The sequence below is a fragment of the Enhydra lutris genome, unplaced genomic scaffold, assembly GCF_002288905.1.
Source record: "Enhydra lutris kenyoni isolate GAN:26980312 unplaced genomic scaffold, ASM228890v2 scaffoldscaffold56, whole genome shotgun sequence".
Taxonomy (NCBI): Eukaryota; Metazoa; Chordata; class Mammalia; order Carnivora; family Mustelidae; genus Enhydra; species Enhydra lutris.
This window is the reverse complement of record NW_019154140.1, coordinates 4,834,579-4,855,939: the sequence shown is the minus strand read 5'-3', so window position 1 is coordinate 4,855,939 and position 21,361 is coordinate 4,834,579. Positions and strand designations below refer to the sequence as shown.

The following is a 21,361-nucleotide window of genomic DNA, read 5'->3' as shown; positions in this document are numbered from 1 at the left end:
GAAGAACAGATGAAACTAAAAAGGCAAATGGTAATAATATTTAATAATATTTAAAGCTAGGTGATAGACACATGAAGACTTCTTGGCTCTACTTTTGTATATGTTGGAAAAAATTTTACAATAAAAAATAAACAAAGTGACAAAGTGATAAAAAGAATTAAATAGATCTAAATATATCACTGAAACAAAAAGAATTAAAGTACTTTTTAAAAAAAAATTTTATTTATTTGACATAGAGAATAGCAAGAGAGAGCACGAACAGAGGGTGGGGAGAGGGAGAAACAGGTTTCCCACTGAGCAGGGAGCCCATAGTGGGGCTTGATCCCAGAACCCTGGGGATCATGACCTGAGCCAAAGGCAGACACTTAACCAACTCAGCCACCCAGGCACCCCAAGAATTAAAGTACTTATAAAATATACCAAATGAGAAATTCTAAGACTCATATTTCCTTTGACCATAGGAGTGAATATTTTTAGGTTTCCTCTTGTTATTAAAAAAATTACACATTCCTGAGGTGCCTGTGCTTAGTTAATCATCCTACTCTTGATTCTGGCTCAAGTCATGATCTCAGGGTCATGAGATCCAACCCAGCGATGGGCTCTGCACTCTGCACTCAGCACAGAGTCTGCTTAAAAGATCCACTCTCAGGGCACCTGGGTGGCTCAGTGGATTAAGCCACTGCCTTCGGCTCAGGTCATGATCTCAGGGTCCTGGGATCGAGTCCCACATCGGGCTCTCTGCTCAGCAGGGTGCCTGCTTCCCCCCACCCCCCTGCCTGCCTCTCCATCTACTTGTGATCTCTGTCAAATAAATAAATAGAATCTTTAAAAAAATAAAAAATAAAAAATAAACTGTTAAAAGATCCACTCTCCCTCTCCCTTTGCCCCTCCCCCAATAAACAAACAAACAAATATCAATTAATAAAAAGAATTAGGTCTTTTACATGATAGTGCAAAATATATTTCTTTTAGGCTGTATGTTCACTTTTTCTTAACCTTACTATTTTTTTTTTTTAATTTGATACAGAGAGAGAGAGTGTGCAAGTAGGGGGAGTGGCAGGCAGAGAGAAAGGGAGAAGCAGACTCCCTGCCCAGCAGGGAGCCTGATGCAGGGCTCGATCCCGGGACCCTGAGATCATGACCTGAGCCGAAGGCAGAGGCTAAACCCACTGAGCCAACCAGGCTCAGTTTTTTACCATGAATTGCTAGATCATCAGCCATAACCCTAACTCAAGTGTAAAGGTAAAAGTAGGTTTCAAAGCCATGGTTTTTGGAATGATCCCTCTTGAGGAATATTCTCTATCATCTACTCTATTGAGGAAGAGCCTTTTTTTTTTTTTTTTATTACAGGTTTTGGGTCCCCCCCCCACCAAATCAAAGCCACAAATCCAGCAGTGAGTGACCAAAAAAGTAAAATTACACAAAGGATGCAAAACAACTATGTGATTTATTCTGCAATGTAAAACTAACTGAAAAAGTTAATGCAGCAGTTTTATTATTGCCTTGCTTTCTTCTATTATCTTTTCAAGATGATGCTTTCCTCGATCATCTTTTCAAGAGTAAATTATGGCTAAAAATTCTAGATCAGTGATAATATTTAAGATTTATTTATTTACTTGAGAGAGAGAGAGAGAGAGAGAAACCACATAAACAGGGGTAGGGACAGAAGGAAAGAGAAAGAATGCTCAAGCAGACTCTTCCCTAAGCACAGAGCCTGAGCTGAAATCAAGAGTTGGATGTTTAACTGACTGAACCACCCAGGTGCCCCTAGAGTGATAACATTTTCTGATATAAGACTTGGGATTTGAGGCTCTTAAACCCTTATGTTCTTAGTAAAAAACTTTAAAAACCTTAGAAAGATAAAATTTAAACACTTCAATCTGTGTTAGAAAGATACAAATTCATAATCTATTCTCAAAATAAATTCTTTGCTAGGTAGTAATGAAACAGTTTGTTCAATTCTAGCTACAGATTTTGAAAACCACTTATAAAATAGAACTGACTTAAGATAAATAGGATGACAAATAAACCAGACACCCTGACACCTCGGATCTACTTGAAGGAACTGAGAAAGTATATTCTAAAACACAGGCGAGGAAGGAGAGATACTGTGAAGCAGTTATGAGGAACAAAAATTAGATTTACTCTGTGAAATAAAAGTATTTTATACTTAGTCTAAATGTATAGATCTTTTGAGAACAGAATTAAGACAATTACAGGAATCACTGGAAAAGAGATCTTTGTGAGTGTGGGAAAGTAACTTCAATTTTTAAAAATGAGGGTTTGGGACAAGATAATATCTAAGATTCTTTCTGCTCTTACATTCCCTCGTGTTTTTAAACTACCAAGTTTTTTACTCCTACAAAGTATATAACCTAGATAATCAATACATACCAAGACTGGCTTATAAAGATACACTAAAATGCAAAAACAATTATTATGTTTAGTGGTAATGCCTTTCTCGGTTTTTATGATGTATTACAATGTGCTATTACTCCACAAATTTAAGCAGTAGTATTCTTAAGAAAATATTGAAATGATAATTCCTGGGGTTCTTGCTAAAACGATCTTGGCTATGACTAAATGCTGCCCCCTTGAGGCTACAGATCTGCATTCTGATGGGTTGAATAACTTCAAGCTCTTTATCAAAGAAAGGAAGGGACCAGGAAGATACCAAAATTCAGTGTGACACAGAACCAAATTAGCAATGGTTCAACAGAACTGAGGAAAAGCACATATAAAACACCTTAAATAAATACATCCTTAAGTAAACTACTTTTATATACAAGAATTTAGCATGTCTTCAGATCATGGGATTAACACCTCTTGTTCTGTTCAACATGTGTTTTACATGCTCCTGAAAAAGGCAAATCTTTAGGTAAATATTTATAATTACTTTTCTTTTTTTTTTCATTTTTATTTTTTTATGTGCCAAACTAGTTTTATGCCTTCAGAAGATACCAATTCATGAATAGTTATCCTATAACTTACAAATACAACAGACTAAAATAAACAGCTACAAATAAAGAAGTTTGCCTTGAAATAGGTAAAATTTATTTTGTATTTATATGAATTACGTAGCTAAATACTATTTAAACACAAAATCTGAAGTTATGTCATTTACTTTCATAGATCTTTCTCCTTTTCTGCTGTTAATTTTTTTTCTGTAATGAAATTAATATAGCCGATTAATCAGAGTGAAAGGGAACAAAACTGAGAAAAGAAACATGAAAGAACAATGGTAGTAGGAAGGATTACCTGTTGGCTATTCTCAGCAGGGACTTCTCCCTGCGGTCTTTCTAGCCCTGAACATTCTGCAAATCTAAAAGTCCCTCCCTGGGTTCCAGGTACCTCCTTAATATCCCCAGACCCCTTGAAATGGTAGAAATAACAAGGTTTTGCTGAAAAATCACATTTAAAATCCTCTATTTCATCTACTCCTTTAAGGTACCAATTCAAATAGTGAATAAAATGTGTTAAATCAAGGTCCATATAAAAGAAATCTGAAGTATCTAGGCAACAATGGAAATGGTTTTCTATTAGTAGGCTCTTAAGAAGACCAACAGCTGACCCTTCAAAGGAAATTTATGATCCCATCTTAAACAGTTGATCTTTTTTAGCCTTTATAGGTACTTTATTCCCTATATACGAAGGTAAAATACAGCTGTACTATTACTGAGTGCCCAACTATGTAGCAGTCACCATGTTAAGTGTTACATGTAAGAATCCCAGTTTTTAATTCTCACTCTCACAGACACCAGGCATGCTATCTTTTTCCTTGCAAAATTTTAAATTTCTACCGGCCAACCAAACACTAATTTTAAAAATAAGGAATGTAGCCATTTTAAATAAACTATACTCTTTGGGACAATATATATTAAAGAACACATTTTAAAAAGTAATTTTTTTTATTTTAACACATTTAATAAAATAAATAATAATATGTAAATAAAATGCAGTAATTTTATGGACTGAATTAGATACATATATGTCCAATATGTAAAGAAAAAAGTTTTAGGATTAATGTCCTAAAATTATAATTTAATGCTACTCACATTCTGTAATATAATAGTTCAAATACGCAATATGTTATATATAAAATGGCTTTCTAGAACTTTTCAACAAAATCTTTTAAAATAGTGGAGAAGTGGGTTAAGAGTATGAATCTCTGTTTCAGACACACATCCAAGTGGTTCAGTCCTGGAACCACGTCACATTAGTTGGTGACCTTGGGTGAATTATTTTGCAGCTTGGAGCCTCATCTCTATTGTAATAACAATTCTTACCTCACAGAGTTATTCCAAGGATTAAATGAGAAAATGCTTTCAGTAACAAGTTTCTAACATAGGTCCTAGTCTTAACAAGTATTATTGTTGGTTCTTTGTTACTTAAGTATCTTTACTGAATATAATCATACTGGGAAGATTAAGGACACACGCAAAAATGAGGGTTGATAATTCCACAGTAATGGAGTTTTTCTCTCATTTGGCTTAGTCTATTATAACTATTTAGAAATTATAACTATTATAAGAGAATCTGAGAGGAAAAGACAGAGTGAGGAACTAATCAAGATGAATTGGGAAATTATAAATGAAGGGAAAAAATATAAAAATCAACTTACTGTATGCCAGACACCATTATTACTTTAAAAATTTTTTAATGTGTATAATAAATGAAAAAAAACTCAACTTACAGCAGTCTGAGGAAAACTGCTTTAGTATTTTTTGCTAAAACTCAGTAATAATAATTGCCATGTACACATCAACTAAAGAATACTCAACCCACTTGGGTACCTTGCAATAAAAATAAACCTAAGCAATACAGTACTAATGTATGAATTAAAATCTCATTATGTCCCCAACAGCACCGTCCAGTTTTATCCACTCACATGAGAAAAGATGCACATCAGTGGATGAACTGTTCTGAAGCAAGGGATTCTTTGTTCTTTCATCTTTCATTCTGCTGCCTCCCTCCACCCCCAGATTTGGTACTAATGCCAGCAATGGCCATAGATCTGCTCTAAACACCAAAAGCGTGGAGAAGAAACCAAACTCAGAAGAGTGCTAGCAGAGTTGGCAATAGTCACAGAAGGTTCTGGCTATGTAGGGGTTCGGAAAGAGAAAGGAAAAAAAAAGTCATCCAGAAAATAAGGTTAAAACTAGTAAACCCCTAGTTTCAGTGGAAACGGCACACAAGATTGACCTTAAAATCTTTACAGGTAGAATGAATCCTCAATTCAGTAGCACTAATCCTAGAAAACACTTCTATTGACTACAGGGTACAACAAAGATTGGATAGTAGAATATTAAAGAGGGGATAACAGAAACCTGACTGGAGGGCAAAGCAGTAAAGAAACACAAAAGCAAGAATATCAGAATAGCTGAAAGAAATTGAAATTACAATAGTCTTTCAAGAACCAAGGCAACTAAGTCAATATATAACAGGAAAACACCTGATAAAGGACTTATGGGATTCATCTTTTTTATAAAAGAATGGTGAAAAGAGCCACAAAAACATACTCCTATCAAAATCAAATACAGAACTCCCTTTTGAAATGCTCTTAGTATATCCCCCTCCACCCAAAGGTGACAAAGGAGACTGACTTATATTTAAAAAATTCTCCAAGAGATGTCAGATTAGCAAGTGTTCCTCTACCTTGGGTCTACAAAATTACTAATTTGGGTCGATAACGGAATTTTAAAGATTCTTTAAACCATGTGCTGAAGTTAACAATTGAGAACTGTTTAATATTACAAAAAAACACTGAAAAACAGGAGCCGGAGAGCCCGAGTACACTGGTGAGCTGACACAATTACCTTTTCAAGATGAGGTGTCGAACAACCGTGGACAGTCCCCTACAATCCTATTTACAAGTGAGAACTCTTTAAGAGAAATGTTGAGAGCAGGGTGACTTACCTGTGGGACCACATTCTGTACGTATGGCGGCGGGTGCTGCTGCTTTTGCTGAACAGCACTTTCTATTGCTACTTTAGCTACAGTGCTTGGATCTGCTCCCGCCGGCACAGCAACCATTGTTGCACTGCAGCCAGCATTGTTGGGGTCACTGATTGTAACAATTCTAACTCCTACTTTATTTGGAATTCCTGCGACTGTTTCCCTATCATTATCCTCTGCCGGCCTCTTTACAGTTTTGCATTCTGCTGTGCCGTTTGTAGACCGAACGTCAGATGATAGGGCAGGAGAATGGGACACTCTTGATCCTGAGTGGGGAACTGCTATGATTTGATGCCCCTGTATAACAGAGGTTGTAGAATGCGGTGAGACAACTACACTTGGGCGTTGCTGAGGCACATCTGAATTCAAACTTGAAGCTAGAGGTCCATTAGGCAAGTCAGTACCACTAAACTGCTGTGTTGCCACATTTGGAGCCTCCTGTATACTGCTCACAGATGGTGAACCACCCAAAGTTAATATAGGTCCATTCGAAATTCTTTCTAGTTGATCACCTTTGGCAGTATCTTGCTGAGTGGCATCTAAAGTCCCTTGTGGTTCCACTGGAGATATCTCACCATTTCCTACATGATTGGAAGTTTTGTGATTTGGAATGTTTTTGCTTAAATGAGAACCATCTCCCTTATCAAAATCACAGATTCCATTAACTAGAGGTTTTTTCAAATCACTTTTGATATCCGGCATATCCATTTGTTCTGAGTTCTGTTTTCCAGATGTTCCATTCTCACCTAATTCTAATGATGGCCCATTACTGATTAGTGAGCACTGATTAGCCTCACTTTGAATTTTCCCTGAGTTTGAAGGAGGTAGACTTGAGTCACTGTACTTTCTCCCATTTAAAAGACTTCCCACCTGCATTTCATTTTCCTTTGTATCCCCATTGCTGGTGTTCGTGGTTCCTCGTCGGCAGGACGGGTTCTCCATGACTTCAATTTTACGTTCATGAACATGTAAACCTGTTGCTTCTTTTGCTTCCTCCTCCTTTTGGCAAATGATCTTATCACCTTTGAATGGGGGAGTAGCAGTAGTACAGGATGATTGTCCAGCTGGAGATGTCTGAGTGGCTGGAAGTGTTTGCACCTGAAGTCCAACTCCTGTTTGCGTCCCACTCATGGTAATTCCTGCTGGAGCAATGAGCTGAGTTGCATTTCCCTGACTCACAGTTGCAGTTGCAAAACTTGTATTTGGCACAACTGTTATGGTTACCTGGTTGCCAGAAGTCCCTTGGAAAATGGTTGCTGGGCTGTTCGAAATCAGTGGGCCTGGCAATATTTGTAAGTTCGAGATGGGCACAGTTTGCACTCCCCCTGTGGGTGGCATTGCACTTTGGACCAACTGAACGTTTTGCTGCCCAACCAACAGCTGCTGAGCTGAAGATTGCCCCTGCACTCCAAAACCTGCTGCTTGGTTATTGGCCACCTGGTATACCACCTGAGGGCTAGGAGCTCTTGCATTATTAGGGGGAGGAATCTGTGGAGCTGGGAGAATTAGCTTACCACCCGGCGTCGAAGGACCACGCTTTGGAAGCAGCAGCTGTTTTATCAGACTTGACTCACCAGAAGCAGGCTGACCAACGCCCGCATTTGCCTGCTGTGGCTGAACCTGCATCTGTACTTGTTGGGGCTGCTGAACCTGTACTTGTACCTGTTGTGGTGAGGGTGCTGGTGAATGCTGCTGCTGTTGCTGCCTTTTCACAGATAGCATCTGACTGACAGTAGGAGGTGGTCCCTGTGATTGAGGGGTGGAAGAAGATGACATGGCAGTAGGGACTTGGTTATTAGTAGCTGGGACAGGTGATGGCGAGGAAGATGGAGTTATGTTTGGTTGCCCAGTTAGCTGAACTGTCTGACCAGCTGGAAGAGCTGCTGGATTAGCAAGAACAATTTGGTGAATGGCTGGTGCGTAAGTCTGACCTTGTTGAGCTGGCTGGCTTACAATCACTACACTTTGTTGGGCTGGCTGCTGTGGTTGTTGAATGGGCTGTTGTACCACCGTTGATGAAACTTGCTGAGAAGGGAGAGGTTTTGGTGCAATGTTCTGAAACCCTACCCTTGAGGGTTGTGGACTTGGGACACCAGCAATGGTAACCATTTGTCCTGTAGCTACCTGAAAATTCTGTACTGAAGTTGCTGAGACAATATTGGATGCGGAAGTTGTCACATACTGTGAAGGTGCTATGATAACAGTGTCTTGCGGTTGGCTACCAGCAGATGTCTGTTGAGATGAAGTTTGCACAGGCTGGGGTGATGTGGTGATTAACTGCTGACCCTGTGAAACTGTAGAAGTACATGCTGGTATGTTTTGTACTCTGCCAAATATATGACTCTGTGGGACAGCTTGCTGAATTACTGTCACGGGAGTGCCGGAAGGTATCTGTCCCGGTACCACTGTGTGTAATGGAGACTGTTGTGGAATTACGGATGGATGATGAAGCAATGTCTGGGAATTTACAACTGTAACAGGCTGTGGCCCTGTACTGTGATTCTGAACCACAGAACTCTGAGCAGCTCCTCCTCCCACAGCAATGCTAACAGGAACTGCTGTCTGGGATATAGAATTCTGGATTACTGTAGCCTTAACGACCTCACAAGGAATTGGAGCTTTGTTTTGAATGACAGTCACTGGAGCATTTTGCTGCTGGTGGGTATGAACTGCAGGATTTGGTGGAATTCTTGAAACAGTCTGTGCCACAGTATGAACACCTTGTACTGGAAAAGACATTTGTGTTGCAGTCAAATTTGAAGATTGGCTGGTAACAGAAGTCCTCTGAAAATGGTTTCCTACAGTTTGTGGTCCATGAGGAATTCCTGAAAAAAGGAGGGAAAAAGTCAAAATTCATAATGAAATGACTGAGAACTGCGTATAGGCATTTTATTAGTTAATACAAGAAAAAATTACTTTAAGAAATTAACATCTAACAACCTTGCATCATATTAAATATGGTAAAAGTAACAGAATAAGCAAAATATGCTACTGGAAACACAAGGGAAAATTATACATTTCAAATTTATAAAATATACAGTTTCATTTTGCTTTTTTGTTAAATTAGATATACTTAAAACTCAAAAATTAATACCTGCAGGTGAAGGACTTGGAGATACATCAGGAACAGAATCAACACGAACAACAGGAGTAGAAACTGGTTGCTGCTGATAGTACATCTGAATGGGAAGTGGTATAGCCCTCCGTTTTACTCCCACTACATGAATATGTGCCTGCCCGTTGCTACTGGAATCCTCCACTCTCTTCACTGTATGATTTGGAAAGACCGTTCTGTAAAGTACACACACACTTAGTTTTCTTAACTAGCACGCAAGCAAAAAACAGACTTCTAACAATATTTACATGAACAGCAGTAGTATATTTACTACTACAAATGTACGAACCAGTATGATTCATACAGTTCTATTCTGCAAAGGTGGGAAGCAAAGAAAAAATATAAAACATCAGTTCTCCAATTTTAAAAATCATTATTTATTAACATTGTTAGATTTTAAATAAGTTTATACCCTATATAATTAACAAAAAAGCTGCATCTAGGTAGTGTCTATTTTATGAACTTTGCATAATACCAAAAGCCTCGATATTTTAAGAGTATTAGTCAGACTATTATTCAAGATTTAAAAGGACAAAACTCATGTCTTTAACACAATAAAGTGGGTAGAAAAAAGTTTCTCCCTTCTCTTTCTTTGATAAGCCTCATAATGTTCAAACACAAATACCAGGTTAGATTTACAAAATCCCCTTGTATTTGAATTTCTATCTCACAACAACCTAGCCAAGATGAAACTTCAAGTAGTAGAAATATTTCAAATTAGACAGATGGCTGGTATTTTCTCTAAAGAGCAAGAGATGTTCTACGTGATATGGATTAACTTTGTTTAAAGTTAACTACTATGCATCCTACCTAAGACATTTATAAAATCCAGTTGAAGTTAGGATTCCACCACGAGCTAATTTACTGCATGTTGAGAGGTACTCAGAATACATTTCTGCTCGAGAGACAGAACAATCTGGATTTACTTCAAAATGAGCATTTAGCCTAAAAAAGAGAAAAATAAATGGCATTATGCAGTATATTATAGGAGAGTTGATGCTAAATATAGTAAAACCATTTGAAGGCAATGTATTATAAAATAATATTTATGCCTGTTTATCAAATGTCACTATCATGTTATTAGCAAAAATGCATGCTAGGTTTTTAGACTGATGAAACTAAACAAAAGGAGATTGACCACTTAATCACATTTATTTTAGTATTAAAAAAATCATTAACAACAAATATAAAAACTATGTTCACACCCCAGTGAGAACTGGGTTGGTCTGTTGGCAACAAATATTCTACAACAAATAAGTTTCATTCAATCAATATTTACTAAATTTCCTGTCTTGCAATAATTAAAATATAACAGAAATTCCCAATAATGAACTATTTCCATTGGAGACGTGGAAAATGGAAGAAAAACTGTACTAAAATTAAACTTTTGTTGTCTCTTCGAGCAAATCCCTTTAGAAAAAAAACTTACCTAAGCTTTCAACTACTCTTTAAGACAATCATACTTCTCCCACGCCTCACACTTTCATTCCCCCATTTCAGAAATTTCTATTCATAATGCAGTACAAATTAATTCAAACTTCAGTTTGTCTTTTTCATATAGTGACTTCCATCTATTTATCAGTTAGGACTGGAGGCTGAATTATCATCATAGGATTCTTTTCTAGGACTTACTATACATATAACAGGCCAACTTATAGCTGTTTATATAAACTGAATCAAATAATACTTATGATTCTTTAATTTTAAAATGATTCTCTCCCTCCTCACTAGAACTAGCAGAAATGTACAAATGGACTTTAGAAGACCAAATCCATACCTAACACACACACACATTTTACTGTGCATGTGGTACATACTTTTTCCAACTTTCATAATTCTTTGAGTACTGAGTTTTCAAAAGCCTTAGATACAAAAAACTTTTTTTTGGTTTTAATGTAGAAGATAGACATTTCCAAGTATTACTAGAAGTGATTCATTAAGTATAAGGTGTAAAAATATATAAGGTGAGGAAAAAGAAAATGATTAGAGATATTTAAAACCATAAACCCGATTTTAAGCAAAGTGGAAAAGTCTAGAGAAAACTGCCACAGGAACAAAGATATGAAAGTACCAAAAATATGGAACACAGAATGACAGGAACATGGAATGGGAGACAAATCATGTTAGAGAATGGGAGAAAAGGGATCAGAGAAAGAAAATTTTTAAAGTAATACATCATCAGAAAGTGATCTTTTCTATTCAATTTATTATTAATCTTCTAAAGAATTTAAGTTGGAATTTATAACTCTGTGGAAGCTACCATCCACGAGAAAATGAAATCTAACCAAGTCTACAGTTTATTTTTTTCAGGAAGTGGCTGATATGTAACTAGTCAGTCTTCTCAATAAAATATTTTCAAGTTGCTTATTTCCACTTAAACCCACTAGCTGTTGTATCATTTGACTCATTTCCCCCTACTACTCTGAAAAAAGAAAAATTAACTATCAATGAACAAGAAGTATTGCTTGTGATGAAAAAGAAGAGACATTTAACAACAAAATCTGTTTTATTTTTTAAAAGACAGTCCAGTTCAGTTTTAATAAAATATTAATTTAAGAAATAAAAATCCTGTAATCTGACAAATCCTATTTTCTGCAAAGTCAAAGATAACGTTTTAACACAAATTTTACTCTGAAAAGAAGTTAAATGGTGTAATTTAATTCTGGAGATTCTGATGAACATTTTCTTTTAAATTATTCTAAAATGCAGGGGAAATGATTTTACATTGTCCATTCTCTGTATAAATGATATTCTACTCTGACTAAAAAGAAATACAGAATAAAACATTCTGGATGACTGTTGAAATACATTTCCTTTTCTCTTTTGCTTTGTTCTTCCCAAGGATAAAGCCTTAATAGAAATAAACCACTTACCACTGACAAGCAAACTTCTCACTATCTATTTCCACTATTCCTGGAGGTGGAGCAACATGCTGTGCTACAACTGCTCTGGAAGCTAAAGAAAAAAACACATTAGCTACATCATTTGTACACACTTAGTCACTATATGCCATTTTAGTTCATGGACACTGAAACAATTAATATTCACAAAGACTACCTTTCAAAAAGGGGTATAAACATAATGAAAATACACAAATTTGAGAAAGAAACTTATAATGGAGCACATATCATACCAGGCACTGTCTTTGATGCTTTATATAAACTCTTTACTATCACTCAAGTAGTAACAATAATATGGATTATACAGCTAATATAAACTCTTTTTCCCATGGGTCAGACACTGAGTTAAATACTTTATTTATATTAATTCTTCTGTGAGATGGGTACACATAAGGAAACTGAGACTCAAAGTGATTAAAAAAACCAGCCCAAGGTCACACAGCTCAACGCATCAGTAAATAAGAATCAGTTCAGTTATAGAAGAAGACAGTATCAGAAATAATCACTTCACTTCTGAATTTAAAAGATTAATATTAACTCTGCAAGTGGCATATATATAACACTTCTGGGAAAAGGTGAACAAAAGTATGAACTAATTTAAAGTCCTACATTCAAGAAAGAATTTTCGTAAGATTATTCTTCTGGGGGAAAAAAATCTGTTGTAATAATAGTTTTCCAGTACACCTTTTGTCCTGAGAGAGGCAAGATGGCTGGGTAAAAATGTACTAGTTATTAATCTTAAAACACATACCAATTTCTGAGATTTTACTTATGACATATTTTAAAACAATTCAAGTCCGATGAATAAGTTAGATCATCTATTATTTTCTAACAAGTAGATCAGATATGTAGAAAAATAAATGTTTTCTTTTCTGCTGTATATAAAAGAACTAATGAAAACATAAAAATATGATAATATACTTAGCCATATTATGATGATTTAAATATGAATCTTACATATTTTTAAAATTAAAAATTATACTGCTTCATCAGCATTATTTTAGTTTTTAAACTTATAAAATGTACCCACTATTTTTCAATAACATTTTAGCAAAGCTCAGAATCCTCAAACAGAACAAATGTATTTCTAAAATTACTAGAACCCAAGGAGCTCCACAGCACAGTCAAATCTGTTAATGATCAAAAACCATCCTGACTAATGTCTGATGAAACCCCAAGCTTTCACTGGGATAAAAGCTAATAGCAGTCACTTATTGAACATTTACGCTGTATTAAGCTATTTACACTTATAAAACATGGTTTGTTTTAATCTTATTTATAGGCCTAAATTTAATTATCCCCATTTTGCTAAGGAAAAAAATAAAGCTCAGAGATTAAGTTTACAAAGGAACACATGATGGAAATGGCAGAGCTGTGTACAGCCAGGTACTGGATTTGAATCCAGGTCTGTCATATTTCAGATACCATACTATGACATACTATGACATTTCTTTTTTTTTTTTTAATTTATTTATTTGTCACAGAGAGAGAGATCACAAGTAGACAGAGAGGCAGGCAGAGAGAGGAAGGGAAGCAGGCTCCCCGCTGAGCAGAGAGCCCGATGCAGGGCTCGATCCCAGAACCCTGGGATCATGACCTGAGCCAAAGGCAGAGGCTTTAACCCACTGAGCCACCCAGGTGCCCCCATACTATGACATTTCTTAACAGAACAAAATAATTACAATCAAAACTATTTTCCGGGTGCAACCCCAGCTTATCTTTTCTTCTCCTAACTTGGTAACGCCATTACAGAAAATATCCGAGCAGGGCCTTAACCCACTTGGAAATCTTCCTCCTTTTTCTTCATCAATTGTACTACGAGAGAATATAATCTATTCGGACTGAAATCTCCTGAATCAATTAATGACCAGTTGAGTGAAATATCAGTAATTATGTTGAAATTATAAAAATTTTATGAATAATGTATAAAGAAGAATAAAGCAGCCACAATTAAATTAAGACGATAAACTGGAAACACAGAATTACTATAAAAGTGGCTACAAACTGAGAAGCACTGCCCTTGGGAAAGATACCTAAAGATTCATTCCAAGTGATTCAAAGGTACTTATACTTTAAAAGGAATCAATTTCCAGGGGCACCTGGGTGGCTCAGTCGGTCGAGTATCTGACTTTTGATTTTGGATCAGGTCATGATTTTCAGGGTCATGGGATTGTGGGATGAGCCCTGAGATTGAGTCCTGAGACAGGCTCAGCACTCAGTGAGGAGTTTGCTTGAGAGTCTCTCTCCCTCTGCCTCTGTCCCTCCCCAACTCTCTCTCTCTCAAAATAAATAAATAAAAATCTTTAAAGGAATCACTTCCCAGATGCTCAACTTCTGTATATACTCCTTTCTAAAACTGCTCTTCTCCCATTTTGGAACAGAAAGTCTTAACTTTCATCCATCCTTTATAGCAACGCAGGTATGGTTAAATGCATGGCTCTCAAGTCGGAGTGGCTGGTTCTAGATAGAGTTCCAGCACTTACTAGCTGTGTAACCATGGGCAAGTTAATTAACCTGTCTATAAAATGGGGAAAAGTAAAGTACACTGACCTCCTAGGTCATTATGAGGATTAGAGGAGTTTACATATAAGCCACTTAAAACAATGCCTGGCACACAGTTGCCACTATATAACTGTCAGCATGATGATGATGATGATGATGATGATGACGACGACAATGACGATGATGGCGAGAGGTAAAAACCTCTAGGACACCAAAGGGAGAATTAGAATCATTAGAATCCACAAAGCTTCGTTTAACCAAGGTATTATGGTAGGGGTTCCTATCTATATTTTGTGATGTTTTATATATTATAGTTAAGGGCAATGTTGGGCATGAGATAAGGAGTATTCTGGCCCTTTGGTATATTCTGAATTCAGATATAAAGTGATGATAATTTTTGCTTAATGTCCTTTCTTCCTCTATTTTCTATCTACTGTCAAAAAAAGGTGTTACTTTTGAGTCAGAATCTTGTATAAGTAAAGCACAGAAAGTTTTTTAAAGAAATACTGAAGGTGGTGGCATCTTATTTCATTCAGATGACATGATCATGGCTCGTTTAACTGTCTTAGAATTCTGAAGTAAGGAAGGTGTCATGGGAACACCTATTAACCATACTTTCTTGGAATGAAAAATAAAGTTGGACCTTTTTTAAGTAATGAAAAGTGAGACTGATTAAAGCAAAATACTTTTGATAAATGAAGACTAACTTTACCAGTTAGGTTATATGGGAGACATTTTCTGTAGCTGAATGGGAGAAATCTGCAGTTCTAAGGTTTTTACAAAAAAGTACTCAAAGCACATGATTAAAGTACCTTATCAAAAACTGTACTGGTCTTGAATATTTCAATTTTCCTAATCCAGTGGTCCTCAAAGTATAGTCCCCTGACCTGCAGCATCAGCATCTCACGGGAACTTGTTTAGAAATTAAAATTCTCTGGTCCACCTGAATCAGAAATTCAGGGTATAGAGCCTAGAAATCAGTGTGTGATCCCACCAGCCAATTCTGAGGCACCCTTAAGTTTGAGAACTGCTGTGTTAATATTTCTTGACTATATCAGGTTAAACAAGGTGCATCTAAGCAAAAGTCAGCAGGTATATTTTACAGTCATATCTTATTAATTATCTTTTTGACATATTTCCAATAAAACTTAAAAGTAAATGTAATGACTGGGCAACATATTCTTTTATGAGTCATATGTTAATTCTTTGATTTCAACATATCAAAGAACTCAAGTTGACAGAAGATCATTAAATATAATTTTAAGAATTTTGGATAATTCTGAAGTTCAAAGAACTGTAAATTCTATCCTTAGCTATTTATTGATGTGAACTAGATTTTCAAATTAAATCTATAAAAAGGAAAAATGGAGGTAGAATTGATGTTGAACCCAGTTTCACTCTAGCAATTAAAATAACATTCATTTTGGGATACACTGGAGTAACACTTTCCAGAGAACAACCTCATTAAGAGATGAACTTCCAATAGCTACTTTGTCATGTACTGTTGTTTCATGTATTGCTTATTTCTAAAACTTATAATGATAAAATTTTAAATATTTAAAACTTTATAGAGTAACATGAAACTGAAAAAGTTAAAATGTCTACATTTATAGGTGATAAGTACGGATAGAGTGGTGGATATGAGTTCAAGGAGAAAGAAGGTACCATAAAATTTGGTATTAAGTGTCTGTGTATTTAAAATGGATGATGGCAAATATCAAGATTCCACTGGATACAAAAAGTACTTTTTATTTTAAAATGTCAATTTAATATACATAAAAAATCTTACTTAAAACTATTCAAATTATAATGAAGAAATTTAGATGTCAAACTAAAAGCAGGTGAAAGGTTACTTAAGTTTTCATCGTGATAGGAAGTGAGCAAAACTTCTGAAGACAACCATTCCATAAAAAAAACAGTATTAAACAAATGATGGGGGTGGGGGACAAACTATAAATGATAACTAATCGAACAATTAAAAGTTGTCATTTATTATGAGCAAGTAATAAAATGCTCACCAGTTCAAAAGTGAATTTTTAGGTCCTTAGAGGCTTATTCCCACCTCTATCAATGAATTACTATATATATACATATATATATGTATATATATATATGAACAAGTCACAAACTCTAAACGTTTAATTTTGTCCATTTGCCAAATGAGGGCCAAATCTTATTTGAGGGGATGGGTTTATTTGTTGAGGTCACTGGTCAGTGAGGAGGCAAAATCAGTAGTTTCCATCAAAAGTACCCTTAAATATTCTTCAAATGGCCCATTTTATTTCAGTGTATCACTGACAATTTATTAATTCCTCTAACTCTTGGTTGAACAGAGTTTCTCTACAGCCCTCAGTTAATTTAATCTTTAATTTCTTCTCTGAGTATAGAAATATACCCCTACTATCCACTTAACTGGTAAAAAGAACTGTTTCATTTCTTTGTCAAGGTTGAGAAAACATTATTATTTGACCACTGACTCGCCAGTATGTTATTACCTGTGGGTTAAAGTTACAGAGTAGGTTAGTAGTCAAATTCCTATTTTTTTCATGTTTCATTGTTTGTCCAATCCTGTTAGTTGACACCAAGGAAGTTAAATACCCATATGATACAACTCTACCATAAACTTCAGAAAGACATTGTGGAAATCAATAAAATATGTGATACATATTACATACCTTTCATGTGAATAGAGTATATAATTGTGATCCTATGAGTTAGAGTAGAGGAGAGACTGAGATCATGATTAAATGACAGGAGAACAAGTAGCTGAGAGATGTGATGGAAGTCTGAACTGGGGCATTGCACTGGCAACTGAAGAAGCCAGGGTATTTAGGAAGACTCAACAAGATTTGGGGATCAAATGGACAAAGTAGTTAAAGGTAAAAAATAATGAGATTTTTGAATTAAGTATAGTGAGGGAGGTTGATGATCTAAATGTATTTCTAGGCTGAAGGGAAGAAGCAGGTAAAGAAAAAGAGGCTTGAGATATAGGAACGAGGAGACTGATATTTAGAGCACAGATTCAGAATCTGACATCTCTGAAGACAAGTGGAAGTTGAAGGAAAATGAGTTCAGATGCTAATAAGTTTATAAGTGAAGGGTTAAGAAGTTGAAGAAAAACATGCCACATGGCTCCCATATTAATTGCAAGTGAGAGGTAACAAGATCAACTGAGAAGAATATCCTCTATTAAAAGAGTATCCTCTGTTAAAAAATACAGGGAAAGAGAAATGTCTTGGGAATGGTGGGAGGTGGAAAAGAGCACATGAGGTGAAAGATGGATTGTTTTGTTAAGACAAATGAAGGTAGAGAAAGCACTCCCAAAAAGGCTGAGAGTGCTAAAATATAAAAATGATGACTTATAACAAGCCAGGAGAAAGAAGTCCAAGGACTGAAGAGAATGCTCATTATTAGATAGCTATGAATTCTAATGAAAGACATTTGAGTTAAACAGAATTGACCCAAGGGACCTTAAGAAGGGTGCACAAGTGCAGGTACACAGACATGTGTGTCTGATCCAAGGCTCTGATTCTGTGGTTTTTGGTTCAAGTATTAGGAGGAATTATAGTTATGTACTTGGATGACCAGCTGGGAGAATTATAAGGTTATATACGATTAACTTATTCTTGGCATATCAATTTCCAGAGACCAAAATTGCAAATAATAAGTTCATCAGGGTACTTCATATTGCTCTCACAATTGTAAATATCTAATCCCTCACACTCCTCAAAAAAAATTTTTTTTTTAAATCTATCATACTATTCTTCCTCTGTGCTTACTTTGGTCCTACTGGTCCTGGAATGTATAATATCTAAGAAATTAAAGCTCATATTCAAGTTCAGCTTTAGTCTATTCCACTATTACAGTATCAGTTCCCTGTACTGCACATTTACATTTATCTTTAGTATTAAATCTTACATACCAGTAACCATAATGAAAAACATTATGTAAAAACACTAACCTGGGGCAGATGCTACATGGGTCTGGGTTTGGACTTGTTCTACAGCTTGTGGCCTAATTTCAGATAAAACTTGATGACTGGAACTTGGATGTTCGACGAGTTTCACTGCAGCTAGTGCATCAGGACCAAACATCTGAATATCCATAGAAACCAGACACACTAACATGTCTAAAATAAATTAAAAACCAATAGTTATTAGTAATATTATCAAACAATGACATTGCTGAAAAACACATGCTATACAGAATAACTGCTTCTTAGATGGCAGTCCCTGAACCACTGTACATCAGAATTATCTGTAGATCTTCGAAAAAGATTTTTAGGCTCAATCTCTGAAGACTGATTTAGTAGCTCTGCGATGGGGATTAGGTATCTTTATTTTTGAAAAGTTTCCCAACTGATTCCGATGTGTAGCCAGATTTAGGAACCACTGATATGGAAAGTGACATCTTAATTTCTCACTACTAATTTCAAGCTAAATCTCTGTTTACTCTGGTTTTAGTATTTATACCCAAGATAGAAATCATTCTAATCAATGAGTAAATGTTAACATACTTTCATAATTGTGTTTAAAACTGACAACCCACTAAAGAGGTGGTTAAGTTGATTAATTTTAAGAATAATACCATTACCAGCACCTTCTAGGGATACAAGTAAAGTTTTTCCTCAGCTTCAGTTGCTTAATAGTAGCAGCTGACCATTTGAAACAGAAAGACTTGCTCCTCAGAGTTATAGCAATTTTGTTGGTTGTTTGGTTGGATTTGATAAGTAGTAACAGAAATAAAGAAAGGAAGAGGAGTTATTGATAGCCACAAACACCCTGGTCCCTATATGACAGAAGTTTCTTGCTAATCTAAAACAGGCAGAACGAATAACACAAACATGTGTGTCTGAAAGGGTAATGACTCCTCAAAATAAACAGTAAACCCCAAATACCAATTGTGATTTAGTATAGCACCCCATTAAATATTTTTTCCTCAATAAAGAAAATAAATGTTTCTTTGGTTTAATCTTACCTATGCTCTTTTCTACTTTTGCAATTTTTGTGCAAGCAACATCTCCCATTTCTGTGAGCATATATAGCACCTCGAGTGTTGAGATCACGAGCAGCACATCAGGTAAAGTGAGATGACAAATGATCTCTCTGTATGAGTCCTGATCGACATATTCACAAATCAAAACACCATTATCTTCTGCTTTGCAAAGATTTCCCAAAATTTCCATGCCTGTAAAGCATACACACACAAACACATATTTATTTTTTAATAGATGATAAAAAGTCTGTGCATATTATACAATGAGAAAATTAAGTAAGTACTTACCCCTCATCTTTAAAAACCTATCCCTTGACATTAGGCATTTTGTAACAGTATGAAACATCAGATGAGTAGTTTTGAAATCGACAGGGTCCAACAGAAGCTGGAAAATGGAAAGGACATTATTGAGGTAGCCCTCTTCAATGCTGTATATTTCAAATTTAATAAAAATTAATGTTTTTTTAATGTTTTTTTAACAGTGTTGCCCAAGTTTTTAAAAATTTACTGTGGGAACAACCATCACTAAATCTGGAACATCATTTCAAATATTTTTTCCAAAAAAGTGTGTGATACCATAGGCAAAACTATATGTAAGCCTTTCATATTCTCTAAGTATAGCAAATACAATAATGCTACATACTAAAAATTTAAAGTAAATATCATTGCTAACTATCAAAACTATTTTAAGTTACTATCACATGCTTACCTCAGCTGCAATATTTCCTAACGTGTCAAGGCCTAATTGCCTTAGAGAAATAAAATGACTATGTGCAGAAAGTAATAGGAAACGAAGACAGGTACGATTAGCTGCCAAGAGCTTAACATTGCCCTCTTCAAAGGAAAGATTTCGCAAAATCACTGCAATCTGAAGTACCCGTTGTCCTTCAATATCATTAATGCCCAGCTTTCGAGGTGGATGAAATAAAGATTCCCAAATCCATTCTCCTGATGTACCTTCTATAATAGAACACATATATTTTACTTAAATTGATATTTCATTTATTATTATTGATATTTCAAAGTTACTTAAAATTTTTCTTCCTGTCTTACCATGAGACTTGTTTCTGTCAGAAATGAGGTCACGTACTTCATTATCATCAACAATGTCTTTCCAAAACTGTAATTAAGAAATGATTATACTTAATTCTGACATTTGAAAGAACTATTCTATTACTTTAAAAATAGTCACGCAGGGCACTGGGTGGCTCAGTGGGTTAAGCCTCTGCCTTTGGCTCAGGTCATGATCTCAGGGTCCTGGGATCGAGCCCCGCATTGGGCTCTCTGCTCATCGAGGAGTCTGCTTCCCCCCTCTCTCTGCCTGCTGCTCTGCCTACTTGTGATCTCTCCCTGTCAAAATAAAATCTTTAAAAAAAAAAAAAATAGTCACACCTACTATAAAACTATAAAATTTCTATTTATTTACAGAGAGGGAGAGAGAGAGGGTTGGGAGGGAATAAGGGAGGAGGGGGAAGAAAAAGAGAGAGAGAAGGAATCTTTTTCTCCTTTTTTTAAAAAAGAGAGATGGAAACTGGATGGGGGAGGGGCAGATGGAGAGGGAGAGAGAGAGAGAATCTTAAGTAGGCTCCATGGTCAGCACAGGGCCTGACTCAGAGCTCGATCTCACAACCTTAAGATTATGCCCTAAGCCGAAATCAAGGGTTGGACGCTTAACCAAATGAGCCACCCTAGTGCCCCTAAAACTTGTACTTTTAAAAATCCATGTAGACATCATTATGTGCTATTTAATTAATTGACATAAATACTTAACTTTCTATAAGTTTAAGGTACTTAAATAATAAGGTATCATTTCAGATTAGGGATTCTTAAGCTCAGGTCCACAGACTTCTAAATGGTCTGTGAAAGAAATTAGGGCATCTGTGAAATTAAATGG

The 21,361-nt window shown here is 35.8% G+C and overlaps 1 protein-coding gene across 1 annotated transcript in view; it reads right to left on the bottom strand.

Moving 5' to 3' along the window:
* Nucleotides 1-21,361, bottom strand: part of LOC111157850 (AT-rich interaction domain 2) — a 160,670-nt gene that overhangs the window by 39,617 nt on the left and 99,692 nt on the right. Inside the window, exons 7-15 of the mRNA XM_022519543.1 lie at nt 20,521-20,587; nt 20,177-20,427; nt 19,756-19,852; nt 19,450-19,659; nt 18,434-18,601; nt 11,944-12,025; nt 9,881-10,015; nt 9,050-9,246; nt 5,917-8,780 (exon numbers count right to left, since the gene is read on the bottom strand). Of these exons, the coding sequence (XP_022375251.1) occupies nt 5,917-8,780; nt 9,050-9,246; nt 9,881-10,015; nt 11,944-12,025; nt 18,434-18,601; nt 19,450-19,659; nt 19,756-19,852; nt 20,177-20,427; nt 20,521-20,587 (4,071 nt within the window). The remainder of the gene's footprint in view (nt 1-5,916; nt 8,781-9,049; nt 9,247-9,880; nt 10,016-11,943; nt 12,026-18,433; nt 18,602-19,449; nt 19,660-19,755; nt 19,853-20,176; nt 20,428-20,520; nt 20,588-21,361) is intronic.